The sequence below is a fragment of the Fusarium odoratissimum genome (genome assembly GCF_000260195.1).
Source record: "Fusarium odoratissimum NRRL 54006 unplaced genomic scaffold supercont1.1, whole genome shotgun sequence".
In the NCBI taxonomy this organism is placed as follows: Eukaryota; Fungi; Ascomycota; class Sordariomycetes; order Hypocreales; family Nectriaceae; genus Fusarium; species Fusarium odoratissimum.
Genome location: NW_022158687.1, coordinates 970,697 through 990,664, shown reverse-complemented (window position 1 = coordinate 990,664; position 19,968 = coordinate 970,697). Strand labels below are relative to the sequence as shown.

At 49.5% G+C, this 19,968-nt stretch overlaps 6 protein-coding genes across 9 annotated transcripts; 3 read left to right on the top strand and 3 right to left on the bottom strand.

Annotated features, from left to right (window-relative positions):
• Nucleotides 1-44: 44 nt before the first annotated feature.
• FOIG_00365 (uncharacterized protein) lies at nucleotides 45-2,996 on the bottom strand. 2 transcript variants are annotated; one of them, XM_031196464.1, is made up of 4 exons: nucleotides 2,320-2,996; nucleotides 1,969-2,248; nucleotides 1,623-1,913; nucleotides 45-1,549 (listed from the first exon to the last, which is right to left on the bottom strand). In XM_031196464.1, the coding sequence occupies exons 3-4, from the start codon at nucleotides 1,892-1,894 to the stop codon at nucleotides 514-516; spliced, it is 1,308 nt and encodes a 435-aa protein (XP_031072231.1). In that variant the 5' UTR covers nucleotides 1,895-1,913; nucleotides 1,969-2,248; nucleotides 2,320-2,996; the 3' UTR covers nucleotides 45-513. The 2 variants fall into 2 exon arrangements, with proteins under 2 accessions (XP_031072231.1, XP_031072230.1); XM_031196463.1 differs by having other exon boundaries at nucleotides 2,300-2,982.
• A 3,635-nt stretch (nucleotides 2,997-6,631) lies between these two features.
• On the top strand, nucleotides 6,632-11,437 carry FOIG_00364 (6-phosphofructo-2-kinase). Of its 2 annotated transcripts, XM_031196461.1 has the most exons (4): nucleotides 6,632-8,054; nucleotides 8,390-8,765; nucleotides 8,893-9,727; nucleotides 9,779-11,437. In XM_031196461.1, the coding sequence occupies exons 1-4, from the start codon at nucleotides 8,024-8,026 to the stop codon at nucleotides 10,649-10,651; spliced, it is 2,115 nt and encodes a 704-aa protein (XP_031072228.1). In that variant the 5' UTR covers nucleotides 6,632-8,023; the 3' UTR covers nucleotides 10,652-11,437. The 2 variants fall into 2 exon arrangements, with proteins under 2 accessions (XP_031072228.1, XP_031072229.1); XM_031196462.1 differs by having other exon boundaries at nucleotides 6,770-8,765.
• Nucleotides 11,276-13,061, bottom strand: FOIG_00363 (uncharacterized protein; the record flags this gene model as incomplete). The annotated part of the gene is made up of 2 exons (XM_031196460.1): nucleotides 11,276-12,914; nucleotides 13,014-13,061. The coding sequence occupies 2 exons, from the start codon at nucleotides 13,059-13,061 to the stop codon at nucleotides 11,508-11,510; spliced, it is 1,455 nt and encodes a 484-aa protein (XP_031072227.1). The 3' UTR covers nucleotides 11,276-11,507.
• On the top strand, nucleotides 12,929-15,280 carry FOIG_00362 (DNA-directed RNA polymerase II subunit RPB3). The gene is made up of 3 exons (XM_031196459.1): nucleotides 12,929-13,304; nucleotides 13,374-13,942; nucleotides 13,992-15,280. Exons 1-3 carry the CDS (start codon nucleotides 13,233-13,235, stop codon nucleotides 14,371-14,373), a joined length of 1,023 nt encoding a protein of 340 aa, XP_031072226.1. The 5' UTR covers nucleotides 12,929-13,232; the 3' UTR covers nucleotides 14,374-15,280.
• Nucleotides 14,485-19,918, bottom strand: FOIG_00360 (uncharacterized protein). Of its 2 annotated transcripts, XM_031196456.1 has the most exons (4): nucleotides 15,711-19,918; nucleotides 15,656-15,660; nucleotides 14,895-15,601; nucleotides 14,485-14,846 (listed from the first exon to the last, which is right to left on the bottom strand). In XM_031196456.1, exons 1-4 carry the CDS (start codon nucleotides 15,871-15,873, stop codon nucleotides 14,765-14,767), a joined length of 957 nt encoding a protein of 318 aa, XP_031072223.1. In that variant the 5' UTR covers nucleotides 15,874-19,918; the 3' UTR covers nucleotides 14,485-14,764. The 2 variants fall into 2 exon arrangements, with proteins under 2 accessions (XP_031072223.1, XP_031072224.1); XM_031196457.1 differs by having other exon boundaries at nucleotides 14,895-15,660.
• FOIG_00361 (phenylalanyl-tRNA synthetase) lies at nucleotides 16,292-18,308 on the top strand. The gene is made up of 2 exons (XM_031196458.1): nucleotides 16,292-16,618; nucleotides 16,683-18,308. The coding sequence occupies exons 1-2, from the start codon at nucleotides 16,501-16,503 to the stop codon at nucleotides 18,017-18,019; spliced, it is 1,455 nt and encodes a 484-aa protein (XP_031072225.1). The 5' UTR covers nucleotides 16,292-16,500; the 3' UTR covers nucleotides 18,020-18,308.
• Nucleotides 19,919-19,968: the final 50 nt, after the last annotated feature.

Below are 19,968 nucleotides of genomic sequence, written 5' to 3'. Positions count from 1 at the left end.
GGAGCAAGGGTCCATCCACATCGGGCGCTCTTTTAGTAACTGAGGTACATACATCAATGAGTTAATGCAAAGCTGACCAGGAGGCAGACAATATTCCAGACAACAAAAAGTTAATTGATACATATCATGTTGCGTAAATGAACCTAGCATGCTACAATGAGTTCCACGTCCAACTTCTTCCAATGCTTTCTCCTCCATGCCCAAGCTATTGTTACAAGACCAACGCCAATAGTTGTTAATCGACTCCTCACCTGGTATGTAAAGAGCTATCTAAACCCTTTGTGTGTTGTCCAGCCAATGTAACAGCTGTAAGTAAGTCCATAAAACGTGCCCTGCCAGCCAGTGGTAGATAATCGTAATCATGTTGTCGGCCTGGATCATTGTTGTCCATGGGCAGTATCGTGCGGCATGTAATACTCTATCATTGCTTTTTGGGAGCTTTGCTGTCACTTTAGCTTCGCGTGTATAGCAACGGAGCCGATGAGTCTCATATCGACCTCGGAGGTGGTAATCCTAAACATGAGTGATGGGGTCAAGAGGAGGCAAGTTGGGTACGCCATCACGTTCCCATTCCCAGGCCATCAAGCTCCAGTTGAGCTCTCGTCTCCAGAAGAGCCCCAGTCCTCGTCCACCTCCATCCGGACGATCGTCTGAGCTCAATCCTCCGCTGTGAGGCATGTGTGTAGCGAAAACAGCCTTTCCCATTCGAGAGTGAAGAATGCCCATAGAGCAGGACACACAAGGCTCATGGGTAACATAAAGCTCGAGCCCGTGGCAGAGATAACCGTCTTTGTTTGGATGCTCTTGTTCGAAGCATTGCTTCTCTATCTCGAGCAAAGGGCCGTCTTGAAATGCGTCATATTCGAGATTAGGTGCCGTGAAAGGCAGGCCAGCGGCTCGTCTCTCGTGTCGGACAAGTTTCTGGGCGACCATGCTTATAGCACGAACAACACAGTGCGTCATGGGGTTGCTGGTACCCTCCAGCAGGCCGCACTCCTGGTGCCAGCGAGCATCTCCAGCAACGCCGACTAGTTCGACTTTTCCTCCCTCCCTCTGGACAATCACAGCTCCGACAGCTTCGCCGATCCCGGTTTCTTTAGCTTGTAAAGCAACACGATGGGCTAGTGCCATCCACACGGAGGCGTCGTCCTTGATATCTTCAGTTCCCCGGGCTACTATACTAGGGTGCGGACCCAAAGGGTTGTTCTTCCGATATACTGTTGGCCAAAATTGAGAAGACCACATGGCTGCTTGTACTTGAGATGTTGGTGCGAGTAGTGGGATGGGGATCTTCTCGATGAAGAGGTCGGTCTCCGCGCCCTCAACAATGGAAAGAACCTCCGCCAGTTCCTCTCGGGTGAAATCTTTAACTTCCCCAATTATGATGTAAATCCATGTTGATTTAGCTGTATGGATTTGGCGTCCAACTGCACTGTCATTCATGAACTGAGTCTTTAGGTGGGCGGGAAGATCACCGGGCTTGGAGCATCTGCGCAGATGAGGCAGGGGGTTAGCGCTGTTATCATCTGGTCGCATGTTACGCAAGGCCCTATATAGTTTCAGTAGTTAGTATCAAACCCATCATTTTATTTGGCACAGTCAGGGTCTGCAGGATGGCGTACGTGATGACATCGTTGGCTTGTTTGGTAGGTGCCCGCGTGATGTACGCATGAGTGATTGTGTGATCTTGCCGAACCTCCTGGGTTGTTTTGAGGGGGATCAAGACACCACGGCGGGTATGTCCTTCCTTCAAGTCATCAATCAAGGGGTTTGAGAGAATCTCGGATGGGCCGCGATGTTCGGTCTTTGGGGGCGCAGACGCCTCAACAGGCTCAGGAGTTTGGCAGACCTCACTAGAAGGCCCGGCAGCCGAGTTGTCTTGAGTTGCATCCATCTGCAGCCCTGGGTATCGCCTGTGAACTGCGGTCAGCTACCGAACCAAGCAGATTTTGTAAGTTCACGACATACTAAACGTGGTCTTCGTGCCTGTGAAGAACTCGGATGGAAGTAAGCGCGCCGTTTCGGGGTTGCAGCAGTGTTACGGTAGATGATGGCGAAGTTTCCAAGATTAGTCGCGCGTTGAGAAGAGAGAGTTGAGAGTTGAGTTTGAAGGAGATGATGAAGAGACGACGGATGTTGTTATGATGCAAGGTCTCGTGACGAAAGAAGGCGCAAGTTGGGACGAATTTAGGCAAGAGCGCACCACTCTTCACTTCCGACTCTCCTAAGGTATTTCTCGTTCTTTCTCCTATTTGCTTTTATTAGTGACTATCCCCAACTAGCTCAGGTTAATGACAACCATTTGCAGTGGGCACTTACCCTTTACTATGTTCTTCGAAAACAAGTCTCTGGGTATGAAAGATCAAAGATAGAGAAGTGTTTGAAAGCAGAAGAGAAAGGATCTTGCAATCAGATGGAGGCCTAATGAACAAGTCTTGTGCGTGTTTCGCTACCATCCGAGGTGAATGATTCTGCACTTGATTTTGGCAGTGGCAGCGGCTGGCAAGAAACTGTCAAGTAAATGTCTGCAGTAACGCCCAATAACTAGCAGTTTCTTTGACAATATCTACTTCCGTAGTTAGATGGCCAGTTGTTCGTTATTTATTCCAGGCTGTGAATGAATGAGCTTTTCGCTTTCACTTTCCAAATGAATCAACTCTTTCACTGCCTTGGCAGGATCTTCAAAAGGCCTGCTACAAACAGAGTCCTTTTGCGATCGCGAGCAGCTTTGATCGAGCTTTCCACGCCTAAATTCCCTTCGTAAGTACACGAAACATCGACATGGGAGTTGTCGTGTTTTTCTGTATTGTCCACTTGGACTATGCCTTCAGAAAGTCCTGTATCCCCATCAACTCGTTGGCATTGAAGTTGATGATAAGTTCTGTCAACACTGTGGATCAATCGTGGTGGGGACCTACATATGTGGCTAGGGATCTGTAAGCCACTTGTTTCAGCTTACCCTACACACTTCGACTTGCTTCACCACCATTGTGTGAGACAATACAATACACCAGGCAATTCTTGTGATTCAAAGCTTTTCTTTCACAGCTTGCTGACTGGTACCCAAAGTCTTGGCTACGGGTATTGGGCAGTCATTCCGTCCGCGTGAGGCAGGTAACAGCAAGGCAACATGGCTGTCATCCAACTGAACATACCAAGGGTTTAGCATAACAACACAATCATGAGCTTTGACATTCGATTAACTTACAAGTGCAAAACAACCATCACATGAAGTTCATACATAACTATGTCTCTACAATCACTTATTTCAGAGTACCATGCGAGACAAACATGCCATATCAACCCCGCGTCTCCCCACCAGATGTTATGTTAAAGAAGAGCCATCCCGTTGGTTCGGATGTGCCTCCGAATATCACCATAGAGACATGAATGGCCGCTTTCGTGGTGAATGGATTTTAAGGCTGCCTCTTTTGGCAACTTGATCTTGCATCCCCCGTACTTTGAATATGCGGAGAAATCACTCCACGTAAAGCATCTGATGCCGACGCACCGGCGTACCTGTCAACCGATCAAGGCTGCAGCTACAATCATGGCATGTGAAGTACTAAATGGGGCCAGCTACACAAGTGAACATGATAGACGATTGCCTGCATATACTGTAAAGAGGCAGTGTTTGGTGCTCCGTCAATCAAAGTGAGCTATCATGTTGCTTCGGCTGCTTACAATGCCCAACGTACGTACAGCTCACAGCCTGGCTGAACGTCCTCTAAACGTCACACGCTGTGCGCCCCAAGCATACTCTTTCGGGGGCCCAGGATGAGAGCATTTTACCAGAGCCATAATTCGGAGTTTTGGGAACGGTTTTCGGGACTACAGGATAGAACATCCGGCGGCAGTCCAATTCACCTTGGCACTTACACGGGCTCACCTAGAATAACAGCAATACTGGTCCCTAGCCCGTAGCATGCATTGACCGCGCTTGATCGACAGTAACAAATAAAAGAACACTACAGTCTTGCATCGTACTCGTAGTCGCCGAACCAAGACTTGGTTTCAGGAGTCGGAGAATAATAGGATCGTTGGAATTGAGCATAAAGAGCTTACATGTTGTCACGGGGCATTGTACAACAGTGTCCATGCATTACTGACGATAGGTCACTGAGAAGCAAGCCAGCCACAGTTCAGTACATGTACGATGAGACAAAAGGCCAGAAAAGCCGAGCAACAAGAGAAATGGCCTATCGGGACCATCCCCGCGTTACAGTCCTGGCCTGTGCTCTCTAATAATGGCAATCAATAAAGTCGAGGACAAGGAGTCTCATTGCTTGAGGTGTCATGATGCATGGTTCGATAGACATGAATGAAACACGGACAAAATAAGAAAGGCAGTCAACAGAGCCACGGTCGTGTAATATTCGCATGATTGATAAGAGTCATACTGAGACCCGTATCAAGCCATGAAAAGACAGGGACAGCGGCGCAACGGCAAGGCTTTTGATTCATAGTTTATGATATCCAAGGCTTTGCTCGAATGATATTCAGGGCCAGTGCGCCGGGGAGACAAAAAGGTGACTGGGACCCCACGGACGAATTCGTGACGCCTAAGCGCCCACGGGTAAACATGATTCGTAGTGGAATAGGAGTTGAAAGGGGATGGAATGATAGATTGGACGGCATTCATGCGAGATGACTGTCGCATTACTGGTCTCACCTCTATCTCACCAGGCGATGAGACGAAAGGACACGAGCAAGGAGCCAAGGACTGTGCTGTAAAGCAAGGTCAGGGTGAGAGTGACGGTGACGGTGACAGCTCAGCCGCGAATCGAATCTCACATGTCGCATGAGAGAAAACGAGGCGCCTCTTTTGCAATACGACCAAGTCTTACGCATTTGTGAGGGTAATTCTGTATCTCTACCAACTGCAGAAACCACAAGAAGACGAAAGATAACGGTGGGGGTAAGTTGACTGTCCCCCTCATGCAATGCATCTGCAGAAGCGAGTTTAGTTTTTGCTCATCGCTTGCTTCGCTTCGCTTTGCTTGTGAAGGTTCCCCCGCGGCGAGATCGGAGAAAGCTGCACTAGGGATGACTCCTTTTGGGTTGAGGTGAAAGGAAGCAAGGATCTTATACCTTGTAGGAGCTTCCAGCGCTGGAGAAGAAGGCCTTGGACTGCAGTAGCTCGGCGTCTGTTTTTTGAGTGAGGAGAAGAACTATTGGAGCTTGACTTGATGTGGTCTAAGACGGCGTATGCTTGGTAGGGGTGCCATGCATAGCTGCGAACAGAGGTTCGGGGGTTTAAAGTACCGCCGGATTGAGTGCATATTTTTTTCGAGATGAGAGACATGAAATTTAAGCTTGAAAATCACAATTTCATTGTGACAAGCGTTCAAGATTCGCTTCCGCTCTGAGAGTGATGATCTTGATACTCAGACACAGGACAAGTTGACTGGCTAGACAGGATGAATGCGTTAGTGTGGCTTGCAGGGGAAAAAGCATCCATGGATGAAAGAGACCCAAGCTTAGTACCTGGAGCTCTGATTTTCTGTAAGAGAAGTCTATCATCAGAGACGACAGTTTATATGAAATAGACCTGTCGTATAACCCAAGCAAGGTTTTGGTTGTAAGAGAAACACTTTAACGGGTGATATTTGCAGTTCCAATAAACATTTAAAAATCAAATTTTAGCATTTGTTTAAGAACATGTGTTCGACCAGGACTGGGCTGTCGACTGACGCGCATCCGATGTCATTTGCAACGTTTTGAAATTCAGAGGAGACTAATGGCGACCAATTCACAAGCTTTATCCCTTCCAGCCCTCAACAGCTTCAGGAGAGACAAGCACCAGCACAACAAGACACAGATCAAGCTCGGTGAGTTAGAGATTCATTGGTACGAGTGTCCCAGCAAGGGCCAAGCGCCACCGTTCCGTGTCTCAAAGGCTCTATCGAACCGCCCAAAGCCAAAAAGCTTGGCGGATTTTGGGGGCTTGTGAAAATCATACCTACTGGAATCTTGTGTAGGTAGAGTTAACAAAAAGAACCAAAAATGGCCACGGAGTCGTGAATCCGAAGTCCTTGAAACTCAGCCGCCAGATTTACTCGAAAGGGACGAATCCGAGAGGTGCGTTGAAAATACATGCAGCATATCTCGGATTTGTGATACCGCCAGATGTCGTAGATTTGAACAACCTTGTCCTGGACACGCAAGGCCACGACATGCCATACTATATTATTATGTGGCGGGATTCTCGGTACATGATTAATTGAAGGAGCTGGCAGGTGTTGAACTAAAGTAAAGGAGGCCCAGCTGGGCGGTACATATGCTCAAGGATCTCGGGCCCCGGGACACGTTATTTCATTTAAGATGCACATACAGTACCTCAACCAGACCATATTGTTGAGAATGAGCCTATATTTGTTGTCTGTGTGGAACGTGCTTTCGTATACAAACCCAAAAGGGGGTGAAAGTGACTTGGGATCTTGATGCAAAGTCGCAGGGCATCCTGTACCTGAAAGCCAGTTGGTGTGTAGGATGCACAGCTGAGGTTGGCTGGTTGGTTAGAAAAGTCCAATGATGTAAGATGTAAGTCGGCACAAACAAGACCGAGGGATCGATCCAATGTAATGCAGCGCCACCCAAGGGCGACGAGTCTCACGAGCCACTATCCCTAGGCCAGCAGACACACCTTGGCTTGACTTTCTGACCTTTCAGGCTTTCACCATAGGTACATACAGTTTTTGACAATTGACTATTCCTACACTTTAGCCCTGAAATTTACATTGCGGTACAGTAGAAATGGATTTTCCCGCACACTTAGTTAGCTCAAAGCCTGAGGTGCCTGTCTGGGCATTTGGGGGGGGTTTGACTTTTGACTTGACCCTGCGGCCATTTACTCGGGGCTCCAGCTTCTCGCCCGTCCGTTAATAAAACCACCGACACGGGCCCTCAACCACCTGGGCTCACATCACCTCACATTGCCTCGTCGCTCTCCTGATATTCTTTCAAGCGTACCAGCAACCCTAGTCAGGGCAACCGAAATACCCAAGCAACACATTTCGAGGCTACCAGTATAATAATTGCAACCTGCTGCGTTTCGATCTGCAGACCCTCTAATGGGCGCAGCCTATTCTGGGTGACGTATAACAGACAGACACAACCAGCAAAAAAGACAGGAAAAGACGACTGCGCCAAGCACACGAAGCAACAAGCCTTAGCTTAGATTATAGGAAGACGAGGCATACAGCACAGCACAATAACAACACAGAACGTTACAACACACGGAGTTTATCGACTCATTGACACCGAACACCAAGAGACTGGAAAAAAACAGTAGGGCAAGGGCTCAAACTCAACAACTCCAAAAAAGGAAAGATCTCTATCAAGCCAGACCTCAACTTCATTTTATCCCATCAGGGCCCGGGCTCTTACAAAAACAAACCACCTACCCAGCATCCATCGATTCAAACAAGTTCCCGCGGGATTAGACCCTCCACTCCCACTCCAAGCCAACCTTACCTGAACCTGGACGACATTAGCTTAGGCTAAGCTTGTGAAGAAGCCAGCAAGCAACAGCCAGCGCCACTACCGCAGCTTTTTAGGGTCCTGCATTCTTCCCCACTGCTAGTCGCGGCACGGCACCACCGAGCCCACCAACGACGACACCCCCAAGACCTCCAAGTCAGCCTCCAACTGCACTGGGACTGGGCTGCATGCGACCTGGTGGAGGCCCTCCCACTCTACCGTCCATCATTTCAGTTCACCTCACCTCTCCAAGACTCTACTCGACTCAGACTCACCTCCGGTCAAAGGTCAAGAAAGCGAAGCTAGTGGACGCCCCGAGCACCCCAACAGATTGACGCCACTGAAAGGTACAACAGCGGAGGAAAAGGGACCCCTCCCTCAAAGGAAACACACACCAAAGTCCACTGAGGAGCCCCCTGTGGACCACTACGCCGGGCCTTACTGGGGCGATTTTCATTGTTTATTGGTCGACGTGTTTCTTGAAGAGTCAGAACCTGTCGCCAATTGCTCGATTTGGAGTTTAGTCTCCCTCGTTACTCAGATGCCTTCAGCGATTCCGGTGGCCCCTGCAGGTACGTACATGGCCGTAGTTTCCTTGTCCTTGCCTTGTTTCTTAACAGCTCCTTCCAACAATGACTACGTATTTGCCCTGCCATTCTCTCATGCTTTATTAGCCATTCAACTGCTGCTACACATCCAATCTTTCTTGTTTCTCTTCTTCTCCTCATACAAACTCTGAATCTCCAAAAGATCTTCGACATCCATTGCTACCTTGTTGTTGTTTGATCAAATCAAATTGTTTCAATTCTGTTTATCATAACTTGAACCCCTTATACCTACCCGATCGCATCTAGCACTCCAAGACACCGAACAATCAACCATAAACGTATCTAAAATCTAGACGCAGGTCGCCGACAATCAAAACAGTCCGGACTGTTAAAATCTGTGATGCATAACCTCCTCGGTGTATCACCTCCTTCGCCAGCGCTGCCAGCGCAACATTCGTCTGCAGCGCAACAGACATCCTCAAATTCTCTACCACCTACATCGAATCCTAGCTCGAATCCGACGTCAAACCCAACTTCAGACCCTTCCTCGAATCCAAACAACCCAAATAACTACGCGGTTCTTCCTCCACCAGCAGATGGTGACCATGACCATCTTCCTCCTCCAGCAAATGCACCTTCCTCGTTGGCTGTGGCACTGCGATCGCTAAACGATTTGACCGAAACCCCCACATATGCGCGAAGCGTCACTTCAACAGCGCCGAGCTCGCCACGCATGTAAGTGCCGTCATTTTTTTCTCTTTTTTTCCACAGTTGGGGTCGCGAACCACATATCCACCACCTTCGGCCCTTTTAGTACTGGCGATCCCGCTTTTAGAACCCCTCAATTGACGTATGGAAATAGTCCTCCGCTACGACAGAATTCTGGACATCAAACACCACGAGTCCGGCCACATGCGACAACGCTCAACATCCCGGGCATGACCCGGTCAAGAGTCTCACCCGATGGAAGAATTCCTTCTCGTGATGTTGCCGCAAAGCTTGTTATTGTCATGGTTGGCTTGCCGGCCCGAGGAAAGTCTTACATCACCAAGAAGCTTCAAAGGTATCTTTCTTGGCAGCAGCATGATTCTCGCATTTTCAATGTCGGAAACCGAAGACGTGTAGCTGCCGGACGCAGAGTTTCTGTCCACCCAAAGTTGCAGCCTGAGCCGGAACACATGGATCCTCCTGTGCATGCGGCTTCCATTTTGCTAAATGGTAACCCGGCACCGTTTGGCCCCGAGCAGGCTGAGCCGGAGAAGCTTGATTTGAACGATGCCGCTCAATCCGAGGTGGACCAGTCCGCTACATTCTTTGATCCCAAGAACCAAACTGCCGCGGCCATGCGTGAGCAGTGTGCTATGGATACTTTGGACGAGCTGTTGGACTACCTTCTCGATGGAGGCGGCGCTGTCGGCATTCTTGATGCCACAAACAGCACTATTGAACGAAGAAAGAACATTACCAACCGCATTAAGCAGAGGGAGCCTAAGCTGGGTATTCTTTTCATTGAGAGTATCTGTCAAGATCCTACTCTTCTCGAGGCGAATATGCGGTTGAAGCTGTCTGGTCCTGACTATCGTGACAAGGACCCTCAGAAGTCACTGGAAGATTTTAAGAAGCGAGTCGCTGCATACGAGAGTGCGTACGTTCCTCTTGGTGAATACGAGGAAAAGCACGACTTGCAATACATCCAGGTTTGTGGAGTTCGCCACGATTTTGACCATCAGAAGCTGACCAAATTGTAGATGATTGATGTTGGCCGAAAACTGATCCAGCACCGTCTCAAGGGTTTCCTCAGCAGTGGTATTAGCACTTACCTCGCTAGCTTCAATCTTGCCCCTCGACAGATCTGGATTACCCGACATGGTCAGAGTGTCGATAACGAGCTTGGAAGATTGGGTGGAAACTCACCGCTTACGGAGCGCGGCCATTGCTACGGCCAAGCTCTTCACAACTTCATAACTTATCAGCGCAAGCACTGGCTTATTGAGCAGAAGAGCAAGAAAGCTCAGGCTACTTTCCCTCCTGTGCCCGGTGACAACACACCCCCCTACCCTGAGATGTACCGGGAGATTGAGGACAAGAACTTTTGTGTCTGGACTTCGATGCTCGATCGCAGCGTGGACACAGCTGAATACTTCGAGGCCGACGATGATTACGATGTAAAGAACTGGGAAATGCTTAACGAAATGAACTCGGGCCAGTTCGAGGGTATGACATATGCGGAAATCGCACAGAAGGAGCCCGAGGAATTTGCCAAGCGAGCGCAGGACAAGCTCAACTACATCTATCCTGGAGTCGGGGGTGAAGGTTATCTGCAGGTTGTGAGTCGTCTGCGCGACATGGTTCGAGAGGTTGAGCGCATTGAAGATCATCTTCTTATCATTGGACATCGCTCTGTCTGTAGAGTCCTGATGGCCTATTTCATGGACCTGTCCCTGGCGGACATCACAGACATGGACATCCCCCTTGGCATGCTCTACTCTATTGAGCCCAAGCCTTACGGCCTTGACTTCCATGCTTACCGATACAACGAAGACCAGGGCTGGTTTGACGAGCTCCCCAACTACAAACCTACAAAGACGGCCCGCAACAGCATCATCAAGCCACAGCATTAATCGTTTCCGGCTATTTGCCGGAATCAACCGGCTTGTACAACATATTTACTCTAACTACTACGATTTGGCATCTCCTTCATGTACTTTTTTCCTTTGGCGTTATAGCGGGGTATGATATTATACGAATGACGCGCAAAAAGAGGGACTATCCACACTATCAATGGAACGGAATGGCATCATACACAAAACAACAAAGGAAGGGCTGGCGTTTTCCGTTCGATTGATAAAGAGACACCTCCGATGTTGCGACGCAATTATTCGCATCGGCTATTTCATTTAGGCGTTTTGGGAGCAAGGTTTCTCCTCATGTTAAATGATCGAGACTGTATGGATTTGGGCGGTTCTGGTCGAGTCATGTACCAGCTTATGTTTGGAAGCTGTTGGTCTCGACCTACGGTGTTACGTGTTGTGTTTTATCCCTTGTCTCCTTGCCGCGGGCGATGAAGGAACGAAGAGAGATTCTTAGATGGGATTTGGAATGTGATGGATAGATACACAGCACGACGCTCACGCCGACGGATATGACGCTCATGGGAAACTTAAAGTTTTGAGTGCTTGTTCGAAAGGGATCTTTTACTGTCTAGATCTGATAGTTATAAGAAATTCACGTTTCTATATGTATCTTCCTTCAGTCTGTTGCCTATCTGATGCCCTGCTTAGATCAAATCAAGGTTAAATGTTTGTGACATCTTGGACTGAGGTTTGGTCTATGAATCACGAATGGTATATTCTTCAATAAAGTCATCTAGATTACCCATAAATAGACGACCCGAACGCCTTGCAATGCCCTTCCGTGCCTTTGTAATCCCACTGAACTTTTCTCATTGCTGCAACTGTAAGACTTGTTGCACTTCCCTTACTTCTCTCTCGCCAGAATCATCTTTTCTCTCTCTCCCCTGCGTCTCTCGAATTGCTTCTTAGTATGACGACGCTCATTCTCCTCACGGCGCTTAATGCTCTTGAGCTCCTCAGCCTTAATCTCGCCGGCCTTCTTGAGGACCTTGGGCACATGACGGTGACGGTGAATGCGGCGAACTTCAGGCATGTGCTGGTAACGCTCGATAAGAGCTTCATTGTACTCCAGGGCCTGTCGTTGACGAGCTGACTTGACACCTTCACGGCGTGAGGCGTTGGCGCGCCAGAGTCGAACGTTACCATCGTCGGATCCAGAGAGAATGTAGCGCGCGTCAGGGGTCCAGCTGGCTGCTGTAACACGCTGCATACGCTTGGTGTGGTAGATATCTCGCGAGTGACCGCGGTCTCGGTTCCAGAGACGAACGGTTCGGTCCCAAGATGCGGATACAAGCTCTTCACCAGTGGGCGACCATTCGACATCCATGACGGCGGCGACGTGATCCTTGAGAACGTTGAGAGCACGGTCAAACTTGCGCATGTCGAAGAGGTAGATGTTGTGATCTTCAGAAGCAGCAGCCAGGTTGAAAGCCTCCATAGGGGACCAAGATAGGCGGTTGCTGGCGAACTTGAGGACGGTCTTTGTGACAGGTGTAGATGTGCGGAGGTCGTAGATGACGATGGAGCGGTCGTTGGAGCATGATCCCAAGATTGAAGTCTCGACGTAATTGAAGGCAACGTCAGTGATGGTGTCGACAGATGTAGGCCATTTGAGAATTTCAGGCGCAGCGGTGTGACGTTCGAGATCGTAGATGTTGATCACACTAGAAGCAGCAGCAAACGAGTTCTTGGAGCGATGGTGCGACAAGCTGGTAAAAGCACCATTTCCAAGCCATGATGATATAGGGGCCGCTTCGCTAGGTGTGTTATAAGGGTCAAACAACTTGATCGTTCTATCGGCCGCACAGGTCAAGAGCTTTTGATCGCGAGTCCATTCTAGACCCTTGACGATATTCTCATGAGCTGTCGCATGCCATATCTCGTCTCTATCGGCTAGGTCCCAAACCTTGACAACACCGTCACCACTACCACTTGCAAAGTGCTCAAGAGAGTTGGGATCCTTGGCGATGGAATAGACACCGTCGACATGACCCCGTCCTAGCTGGCCTACGAAAGGCTGCGCATGCATTCGCTCGAGCTTGACGGCATTGAGGGCTCGCTGGTACTCGCGTGCGCGCTCAAAAGGATGGAGGGCGGAATCGAGGTTTCGTGGTTGCTTTGTAACATCTGAGCCGGCTGCTTGTTGAGCCGACACGGAGCGGCTGAGGGCCTTGATCTTCATGTCGAATGGCCCTGTAAAGTTGATTTTATTGACTGTAGCTGTTCTCGAGGCTGGTGATTTTGGCGGGGACTGAAGCAATGGATATTTTTTTCTGTTATCGCTGAAGTACCCTTGTCAAACCGGACGATAAGAGGGGGATTACTAATATTCCGGGCACGAGCCAGGTACACCAGCAGATCGCATATGCACGTCTAAAGTCAGGGCCTCAGTTCGCATTGTTGCGAAAACTCACCCTCTTTATTCCATTTACGCCTTCACCTTTTGATCCTCGCAGTTTCCAATCCTTTTTCCTTTCCGCACGTCAATCTTCCAATAACGGTTTTTGCTACTCGCGACACTGCGCCTACTCTGCTAGTTGATTCTTTCAGGCGCGCGACGCTTGCAAATATGGATGGAATGGATTATGACCCGATGGTGATGGATGGGGAGCCAGAGCAGCCCCAAGTGAAGATCTCTGCGGTATGAGAAGGCTCCCGAACCCTTTTTCTTTCGGGGGACACTCAACTGATGTGATTTGATGTGACTCAGGCCGATCACACCCACGTCGATTTCGAGCTATCAAAGACGAACCTTGCTTTCGCCAATGCCGTGCGGCGAATTATCCAGGCAGAAGTGCCCACGATCGCCATTGACCTGGTCGAGATCGAGACCAACAGCTCCGTGCTGGCCGACGAGTTCATCGCCCACCGCCTGGGCCTGATTCCTCTCGACTCAAAAGGAGTTGACGAGCTCAACTACTCACGAGACTGCGACTGCGAGCAGTACTGCGAACAATGCAGTGTCACTCTGACACTGCACGCGAAGTGCACGTCCGACGAAATTATGAAGGTGTATGCGCGGGATCTGGTGGTGGATGGTCGTCATATGAATGGAGTGGGAAGCCCAGTGATCACAGATCCAGAGGGTTACGGCTGCTTGATCGCGAAACTGCGCAAGGGCCAAGAGTTGAAGATTAGCTGCATTGCCAAGAAGGGAATCGCAAAGGAGCACGCCAAGTGGATGCCTACATCTGCGGTCGGCTTTGAGTATGATCCTCATAACAAGCTGCACCATATTGACTGGTGGTTTGAAAACGACACAGACCCTGCTGTTGAATGGTGAGTTCTATGAACAAGTCCCTAGGTTATGGCTAACGTCGTACTCCAGGCCCAAGAGCAAATATGCTGAGTGGGAAGAGCCTCCTCAAGAAGGCGAACCCTTTGATTACGATGCAGTTCCAAACAGGTTCTACTTCGAGGTTGAAACATCAGGGAGCATGGAACCCGACCAAATCGTGCAAAACGGTATCAGAGTTTTGCAACAAAAGATCGGTGGTCTTCTCAAGGGCCTAGACCCGAGGAAGTATGGCGGTGACGAAGCTGAGTTCGATGGTCCTCGAAGTCCTGATATGAACATGGACGGCGGTACCACACCTTGGCAGGATGGAGGGTACACTACGCCTTATGGTGGTGGCGGCGGCCAGACGGCGTACGGAGGTGGCATGACAGCCTACGGAACAACACCGTACGGAGGATCCTCTTGGCAGTAAGGAACAGAGGCGTTTGATGGGTTAGGCAATTCGTAATCAAGAAAGGTTTGGAGGTATAAACAGGAGGTGATCTGGAAACTAGTAACAGTCTCGAAAAAAAAACAGCATAGCACGGTCTTAGAATGGGATCTTTTTTTCAGGAGACAAATCATGGTACGACGTATACATTTTAGTGCTCTGAACGACAATGCTAACTTCTATACCCGCCCCTGTCCTCTTCTATGCTGAGTGTGTTTTACAAAACAGGTTCCCACACAAGAAGCTCGTGTAAGAGATCTTGAGTAACAAAGCAGTAACGCCAACAGGATGATCACCGCTCTTGAGTGACGAAACGACGAAACGACAACGCCAAAACATGCCCATCTTCCTGGTCTATCATGTCATGTCAAGTCTACAGGTTAGTATCCAACCCCTTAACCTTGCGGTAGGCCTTTCGGTGCATCTCTAGGAAGACAAATGTACAAATAGTTTGTCTGCGAAAGCGTTAGGTGGGATTTGATACAGAGAAAGGAGGTACGTACGGTCCGAGTCGGAGGAAGCTGGGGACCCAGCCTTTAAACATCCACATAAGACCGTCAGTTCGGTGAATGTCGCGAATCAGGTGCAGGATGTTGTGATCATATGCTGAAGACATAACACGAGTCTTGATAACGTCGATAGGGCTTGTTACAGTAGCAGCGACCAGACCAGCAATGAAAGAAGAAGTAAAGTGAGTCTTGAGGTTATCCTCCATGGGCGTATACTGGAGAAGCAAACTCTTCGAGACATCATAACTGGCAAGCTGACCAGCAGTCATGAACATGGCACGGCCACTGTTGGGCAACCATCCACGGAACATGCTCTTAGGCCCTTCCTCACGCGCCATACGAACCATACCGTCAAAAGCATGACGGTAGTTTCGGCGCTCAGCAGGGGGAAGCGCAGCATCATGTTGCATGCGCACGTTGAGAACATCGGCAAAGTTTCCAGCAATACCTCCTACGAAACCAGATCCAGCGGCTAGGGCAACGAGTGTCATAAAAGATGGATCGCGACCTTCGTTACGGCGTGTAAGACGTGTCTTGACCTCTTCGTAAACGCCGAATCGCACGGTTGAATATGTCATCTGGCGTAGTAGAGAGGCGGATATGCCGCTGTAAAGACCGAGGGGACCATCGTGACGAAGAATGTGGACGAACGTGCCGACCATGTTCTTGGGCGCATTGCCTGTGCGCATTTGAAGACGAACCTAGAAGAGTGTAAGAGTTTGTTATGCTATTACGAGACACCTGTGAAGAGTTACCTTGACTGTTCAATGTTAGCTGAATTTCGTCATATTTCGAGATCGCAAAACGTACCAAGATCCAAAGGATGTGTAACGCAAGCTGCCATGCTACTGGCACTGCCGCCAAACCAAAAGGGATATCTTATCGTCGTCTTCTTCCCATCAGCCGTCGCCTTTCCTGTCCTTACAGGCGCCGTCTCCGTCGTTTTGCTCATTGCTTCCTGACTGGTGGCCATGACGTGCGTTGGTTTTTTAGTTTCACAAGCCAAAGTAAGAGTGGGAAAAAAGGACGAGTTTAGCTTAGACTATCTAAAGTTAAGCTGCTCAATGCCGATCAACTGAAGGTTCCATAACTTGACTTATCTTGTAAGTTAAGTTAGGCCAAGTTGAGATGAGAAGTGGATGATGTGGGAAGGAAAAAAAGAAAAAGGTCGGTTAGTTATGATTACTACTACAGCAAGGGTTCGCTTTTTTAAGTGCATGAGCCTCAGCTGTTGCTACCGACATCGCGGAAAGTTATCAATTGGCCCGGTGTTTAGCTACTGTAACCGGACAATCGGAGCGGGATCGGCTGTCAAGTCGCCGAAGCGAAGCAAGGATAGCGCTAGATTATAATGCTATGCGAGGCCGTTGGAGAAGAGCTGAAGTTGAAGTTAATTGTGAGTGAGTCGGGTTGGTTATATCCGGAGGAGCTGTAAGGCCGAACGCCGAACATTTTTGCAGTTTTGGTGTACAACAAACCAATCGTGGAACCACTCTCGGCGTTCGAGTATTCAATTTACGATAAATCAATCAGCCATTGGCGTCTATTGCGTGGCCCGTTCGGCCTGTGATGTAATTGTCGAGCTTCACAAGTCTTCAGAATGAGATTCTACGTCCAGGGCATGCGATGCCTGAGGGCTTCTGCCCCGCGAGCCGCCCAGCTTTCCCGGAGCTCTATTCTCCTACGAACAGCTTGCGCCGTGAGGACTTACTCGTCGGGTCGGTCTACTTCCAGTCAATTACTTGCATGGGCGTCTCGCTGACTGGTTCGGCCTTGTTGCAGCACCCCCGACGGGATCTCCAGGCTCCGTGACTATCCGCGACCAGACCATCAAGACTGATCCTCAATGGTTCAATGTACCCGACAATGTCCTCGATGCCACTACAAGGAAACTTCACCTATTGAAAGACCATCCTGTGTCTATCACCCGCCAGATTATTCAGGCCAACTTCCCTGAGCCGACGTACAAGTATCACAACGAGTTCAGCCCTGTGGTGTCGACAGCTCAGAACTTCGACTCGCTAGGATTCCCCGCGAATCATCCCGGTCGCGCCCTGTCCGATACATACTATTTGAATAGCGAGACACTACTACGAACACATACGAGTGCTCACCAGGCCGACACATTCCGAGCTAACCAGAGCGCGGGATACCTTGTGTCTGCCGATGTGTACAGGCGAGATGCCATTGACCGAAGTCACTATCCTGTGTTCCATCAGATGGAGGGTGCAATGTCGTGGGATCGTACTAAAGTTCCCAATGGCGACGTTGCTGCTGCGGTATGGAAGGACTTTGAGAAGCTACCCGTTCATGGAGTCAAGGTTGACGACCCGAACCCTCCTATGCATCCTGACACAAACCCTCTCCAAGATGCTCACCATACAGCTGCCGAGGCCGAGGCCATCGGTGCTCATCTCAAGAGGTCACTAGAAAACATGGTTGTCGATATCTTCTCCCGGGCCAAGGCTGCTGCGATCAAAGATGACCCCAACTTTGTGGATGAACCTCTTCAAATGCGATGGGTAGAAGCTTATTTCCCCTTTACCAGCCCCTCATGGGAGCTAGAAGTCTACTATGCCGGCGACTGGCTCGAGGTCCTGGGCTGTGGTGTGGTCAAGCAGGATATCTACATCAACGCTGGTGTACCTAACCAACTGGGTTGGGCTTTTGGCATTGGCATCGACCGCATTGCCATGCTTCTCTTCAAGATCCCCGACATTCGCCTCTTCTGGTCAAAAGACAAGCGCTTCCTATCCCAGTTTGAAGGCGTCACCGACAATCTCGACAACCTGAAGCGCTTCGTCCCCTTCTCCAAGTATCCTCCCTGCCCCAAGGACGTGTCCTTCTGGCTTAGCTCCACGACAGCAGCAGGTGGCAACACCAAGGGCACATTCCACGAAAACGACGTTATGGAAATTGTCCGTAACGTGGCGGGTGACGTGGTCGAGGATGTGCGCCTGATCGATGAGTTCACGCATCCCAAGACGGGCCGCAAGAGCATGGCGTATCGCATTGTTTACCGCAGCTTGGAGCGGACTCTGACTAACGATGAGGCCGTCGCTTTCCACGAGGATGTTCGCAAAGCTTTGGTCAAGGAGCTGGGCGTTGAGCTTCGATAGACTGGGTCTGAGCTAGGGTAGCTGAGCTGAAATAAACGTGTGGAGAAGCTGGAGCTTATGGGCCCAGCTCGACATGGCAGCTTGGACCCTTGATGGCCTTGAGCTAGCTGTGAGGCTGTATAAATCTGTAAACTAGTCGCATCTGTATAGTATCCGCTGTATGAATCAATGGAAAAGCCCAATGACCACGGGCTGAGCTCTCCTCTGACGTCGTCAAACTGTACTATCACGAGCCCAGCTGCTGCGCCATAGTAGAATCACGGGCTTCATCTCCATAAGCCAAGCCACGAATCAAGCGTGGTTATTGCAAATTGCAGGATTCATGAATGGCTTTGCTTAAGTGACGTTATTGTTGATCTGAGCCACGTCTGGTCCGCGCTCTGGGTTCCTTGCATGGATGAGCTGAACTGAGCTGCCTCCCGGCGGGGCGGTATTGAGAACAGGGATGAGGCGGGTGGCTTGTGCGCTGTGGCGTTGCTGGTTTCGGAGGGCTTTAGGGATTTGGAGGCCGACGAGTTACTGAATTCCTCGGTGTCGGACAGATGAGAATATCACTAGGTTCTGGTATTGGTATTAGCGTTGAGCCTAGATTCGAGTTCGGGATTTTCGATTGGACCCTGGTCACATCTGCGAGAGATTTCTGATCCGACCACCTAGACTTAGATGAGGAACCTGGGTTAATAAAATGAGGTCCCTAACTAAATCCCATGGATATCCTCACATAACCGTCTTGTTACCTTGATTATAGAACACCACAACATTGATTACCGATCAGTTGACATTTTGAGAGTCACCTCAGACCTCGCCTAAAGTCCTTTACCGTGTCAATGTCTGGACTTCCAGATCGGGAAGGTATGGGAAGAATTTCTGGCTCTAGTTGGTGTTGAGATAACTGCCCGTCTGAATATCCCTGCAAGGATTTCGATTTTGTATGTCACTGGGTAAAGCTTGGCAAAATTGAGGAGTTGTTAGTCTAAAGACATCGATATGTTGGCATATTCTGGACTAATGTTGGCTTGAGGCGCATGGGTTTAGTTGATCCAAGACATTCGTCAAGAACAGCATTGAATCGGATCTCGTGACTAGACAATACGACAAGCTGCCTCTTTCCCCCCGTATCGGAATGTAGGCATTGCAAGAGTTGGCAAAAGTGACGACATTGACGATAGTCTCACCAAGAGTTGGCCAATGCCTCACCCACGAAACGAAGCCCCGCTCGGCATAGTGAGCTCCATATCCCGAGGCCATTCCTTGAATATGGGGTTGGACTAGACTATGCCGTCGGTTTCGGGACGACCCCAGCCTAGTAAAGAGGGCGGAGGTTTACCGCAATCTCGCCAAAAGATATAGCCACAAGGCCAAAGCTGGAGGCAGTACAGACAGAATATTGATACTAGGAGGCGTTCTAGGCTTTGTTGTATGGGCTTAGGCCTTAGGATCACACTTGAGGATCTTATCGTGTTCGGGAGTCTCGGACGAAAGAGGAATGAGCTCGCTCGAAAATTGGGATTCAAATTGTTGTTTCTCCTCTTGCACAGCCCCCTTGGCCTTTGATGTTTTGAGAAGTGTCATCGGGTGTTTAAGAGCTGTGACTGGCTGCACCTGATATGCCGTGGGGGATCCTCGCGTTCAGATAGGGAGTCTTGTTAACAGTTCGATCGATATCTGAGAACATTTAGGTACTGCAAGCTCGTTGCGAACACGACAAGACGCTTCCGAATGGACGTATTCTCTCAGAGTATACTTTGCTCATAGTAAATATTGAGCTTGTGCTGTACGATTTCTTGTAACACCTGTTCATGGCAAAAAGTCTATCGAGGTTGAATGTCCGGGGTCAAAATGCAATACATTGCAGTAGCGCCATGCAGGCTTCCAGGGGGTGGGTGTGTCAAATTCATGGTTGGATCGATTCATGAGCGGTAAAACATTAGATGGCTTGGATGGAGTTT

Bases quoted from the DNA above. Each gene is read 5' to 3' on its own strand.
- FOIG_00361 (XM_031196458.1), top strand. From the start codon at position 16,501: ATGAGATTCTACGTCCAGGGCATGCGATGCCTGAGGGCTTCTGCCCCG. The intron at 16,619-16,682 runs GTCGGTCTACTT...GCCTTGTTGCAG, and splicing joins CGTGAGGACTTACTCGTCGG to CACCCCCGACGGGATCTCCA.
- FOIG_00360 (XM_031196456.1), bottom strand. From the start codon at position 15,873: ATGGCCACCAGTCAGGAAGCAATGAGCAAAACGACGGAGACGGCGCCT. The intron at 14,847-14,894 runs GTACGTACCTCC...ACGCTTTCGCAG, and splicing joins AGCTTCCTCCGACTCGGACC to ACAAACTATTTGTACATTTG.
- FOIG_00365 (XM_031196464.1), bottom strand. From the start codon at position 1,894: ATGGATGCAACTCAAGACAACTCGGCTGCCGGGCCTTCTAGTGAGGTC. The intron at 1,550-1,622 runs GTACGCCATCCT...GAAACTATATAG, and splicing joins CAAGCCAACGATGTCATCAC to GGCCTTGCGTAACATGCGAC.
- FOIG_00364 (XM_031196461.1), top strand. From the start codon at position 8,024: ATGCCTTCAGCGATTCCGGTGGCCCCTGCAG. The intron at 8,055-8,389 runs GTACGTACATGG...ATCTAGACGCAG, and splicing joins GATTCCGGTGGCCCCTGCAG to GTCGCCGACAATCAAAACAG. The intron at 9,728-9,778 runs GTTTGTGGAGTT...ACCAAATTGTAG, and splicing joins ACGACTTGCAATACATCCAG to ATGATTGATGTTGGCCGAAA.
- FOIG_00362 (XM_031196459.1), top strand. From the start codon at position 13,233: ATGGATGGAATGGATTATGACCCGATGGTGATGGATGGGGAGCCAGAG. The intron at 13,305-13,373 runs GTATGAGAAGGC...GATGTGACTCAG, and splicing joins CCCAAGTGAAGATCTCTGCG to GCCGATCACACCCACGTCGA. The intron at 13,943-13,991 runs GTGAGTTCTATG...GTCGTACTCCAG, and splicing joins ACAGACCCTGCTGTTGAATG to GCCCAAGAGCAAATATGCTG.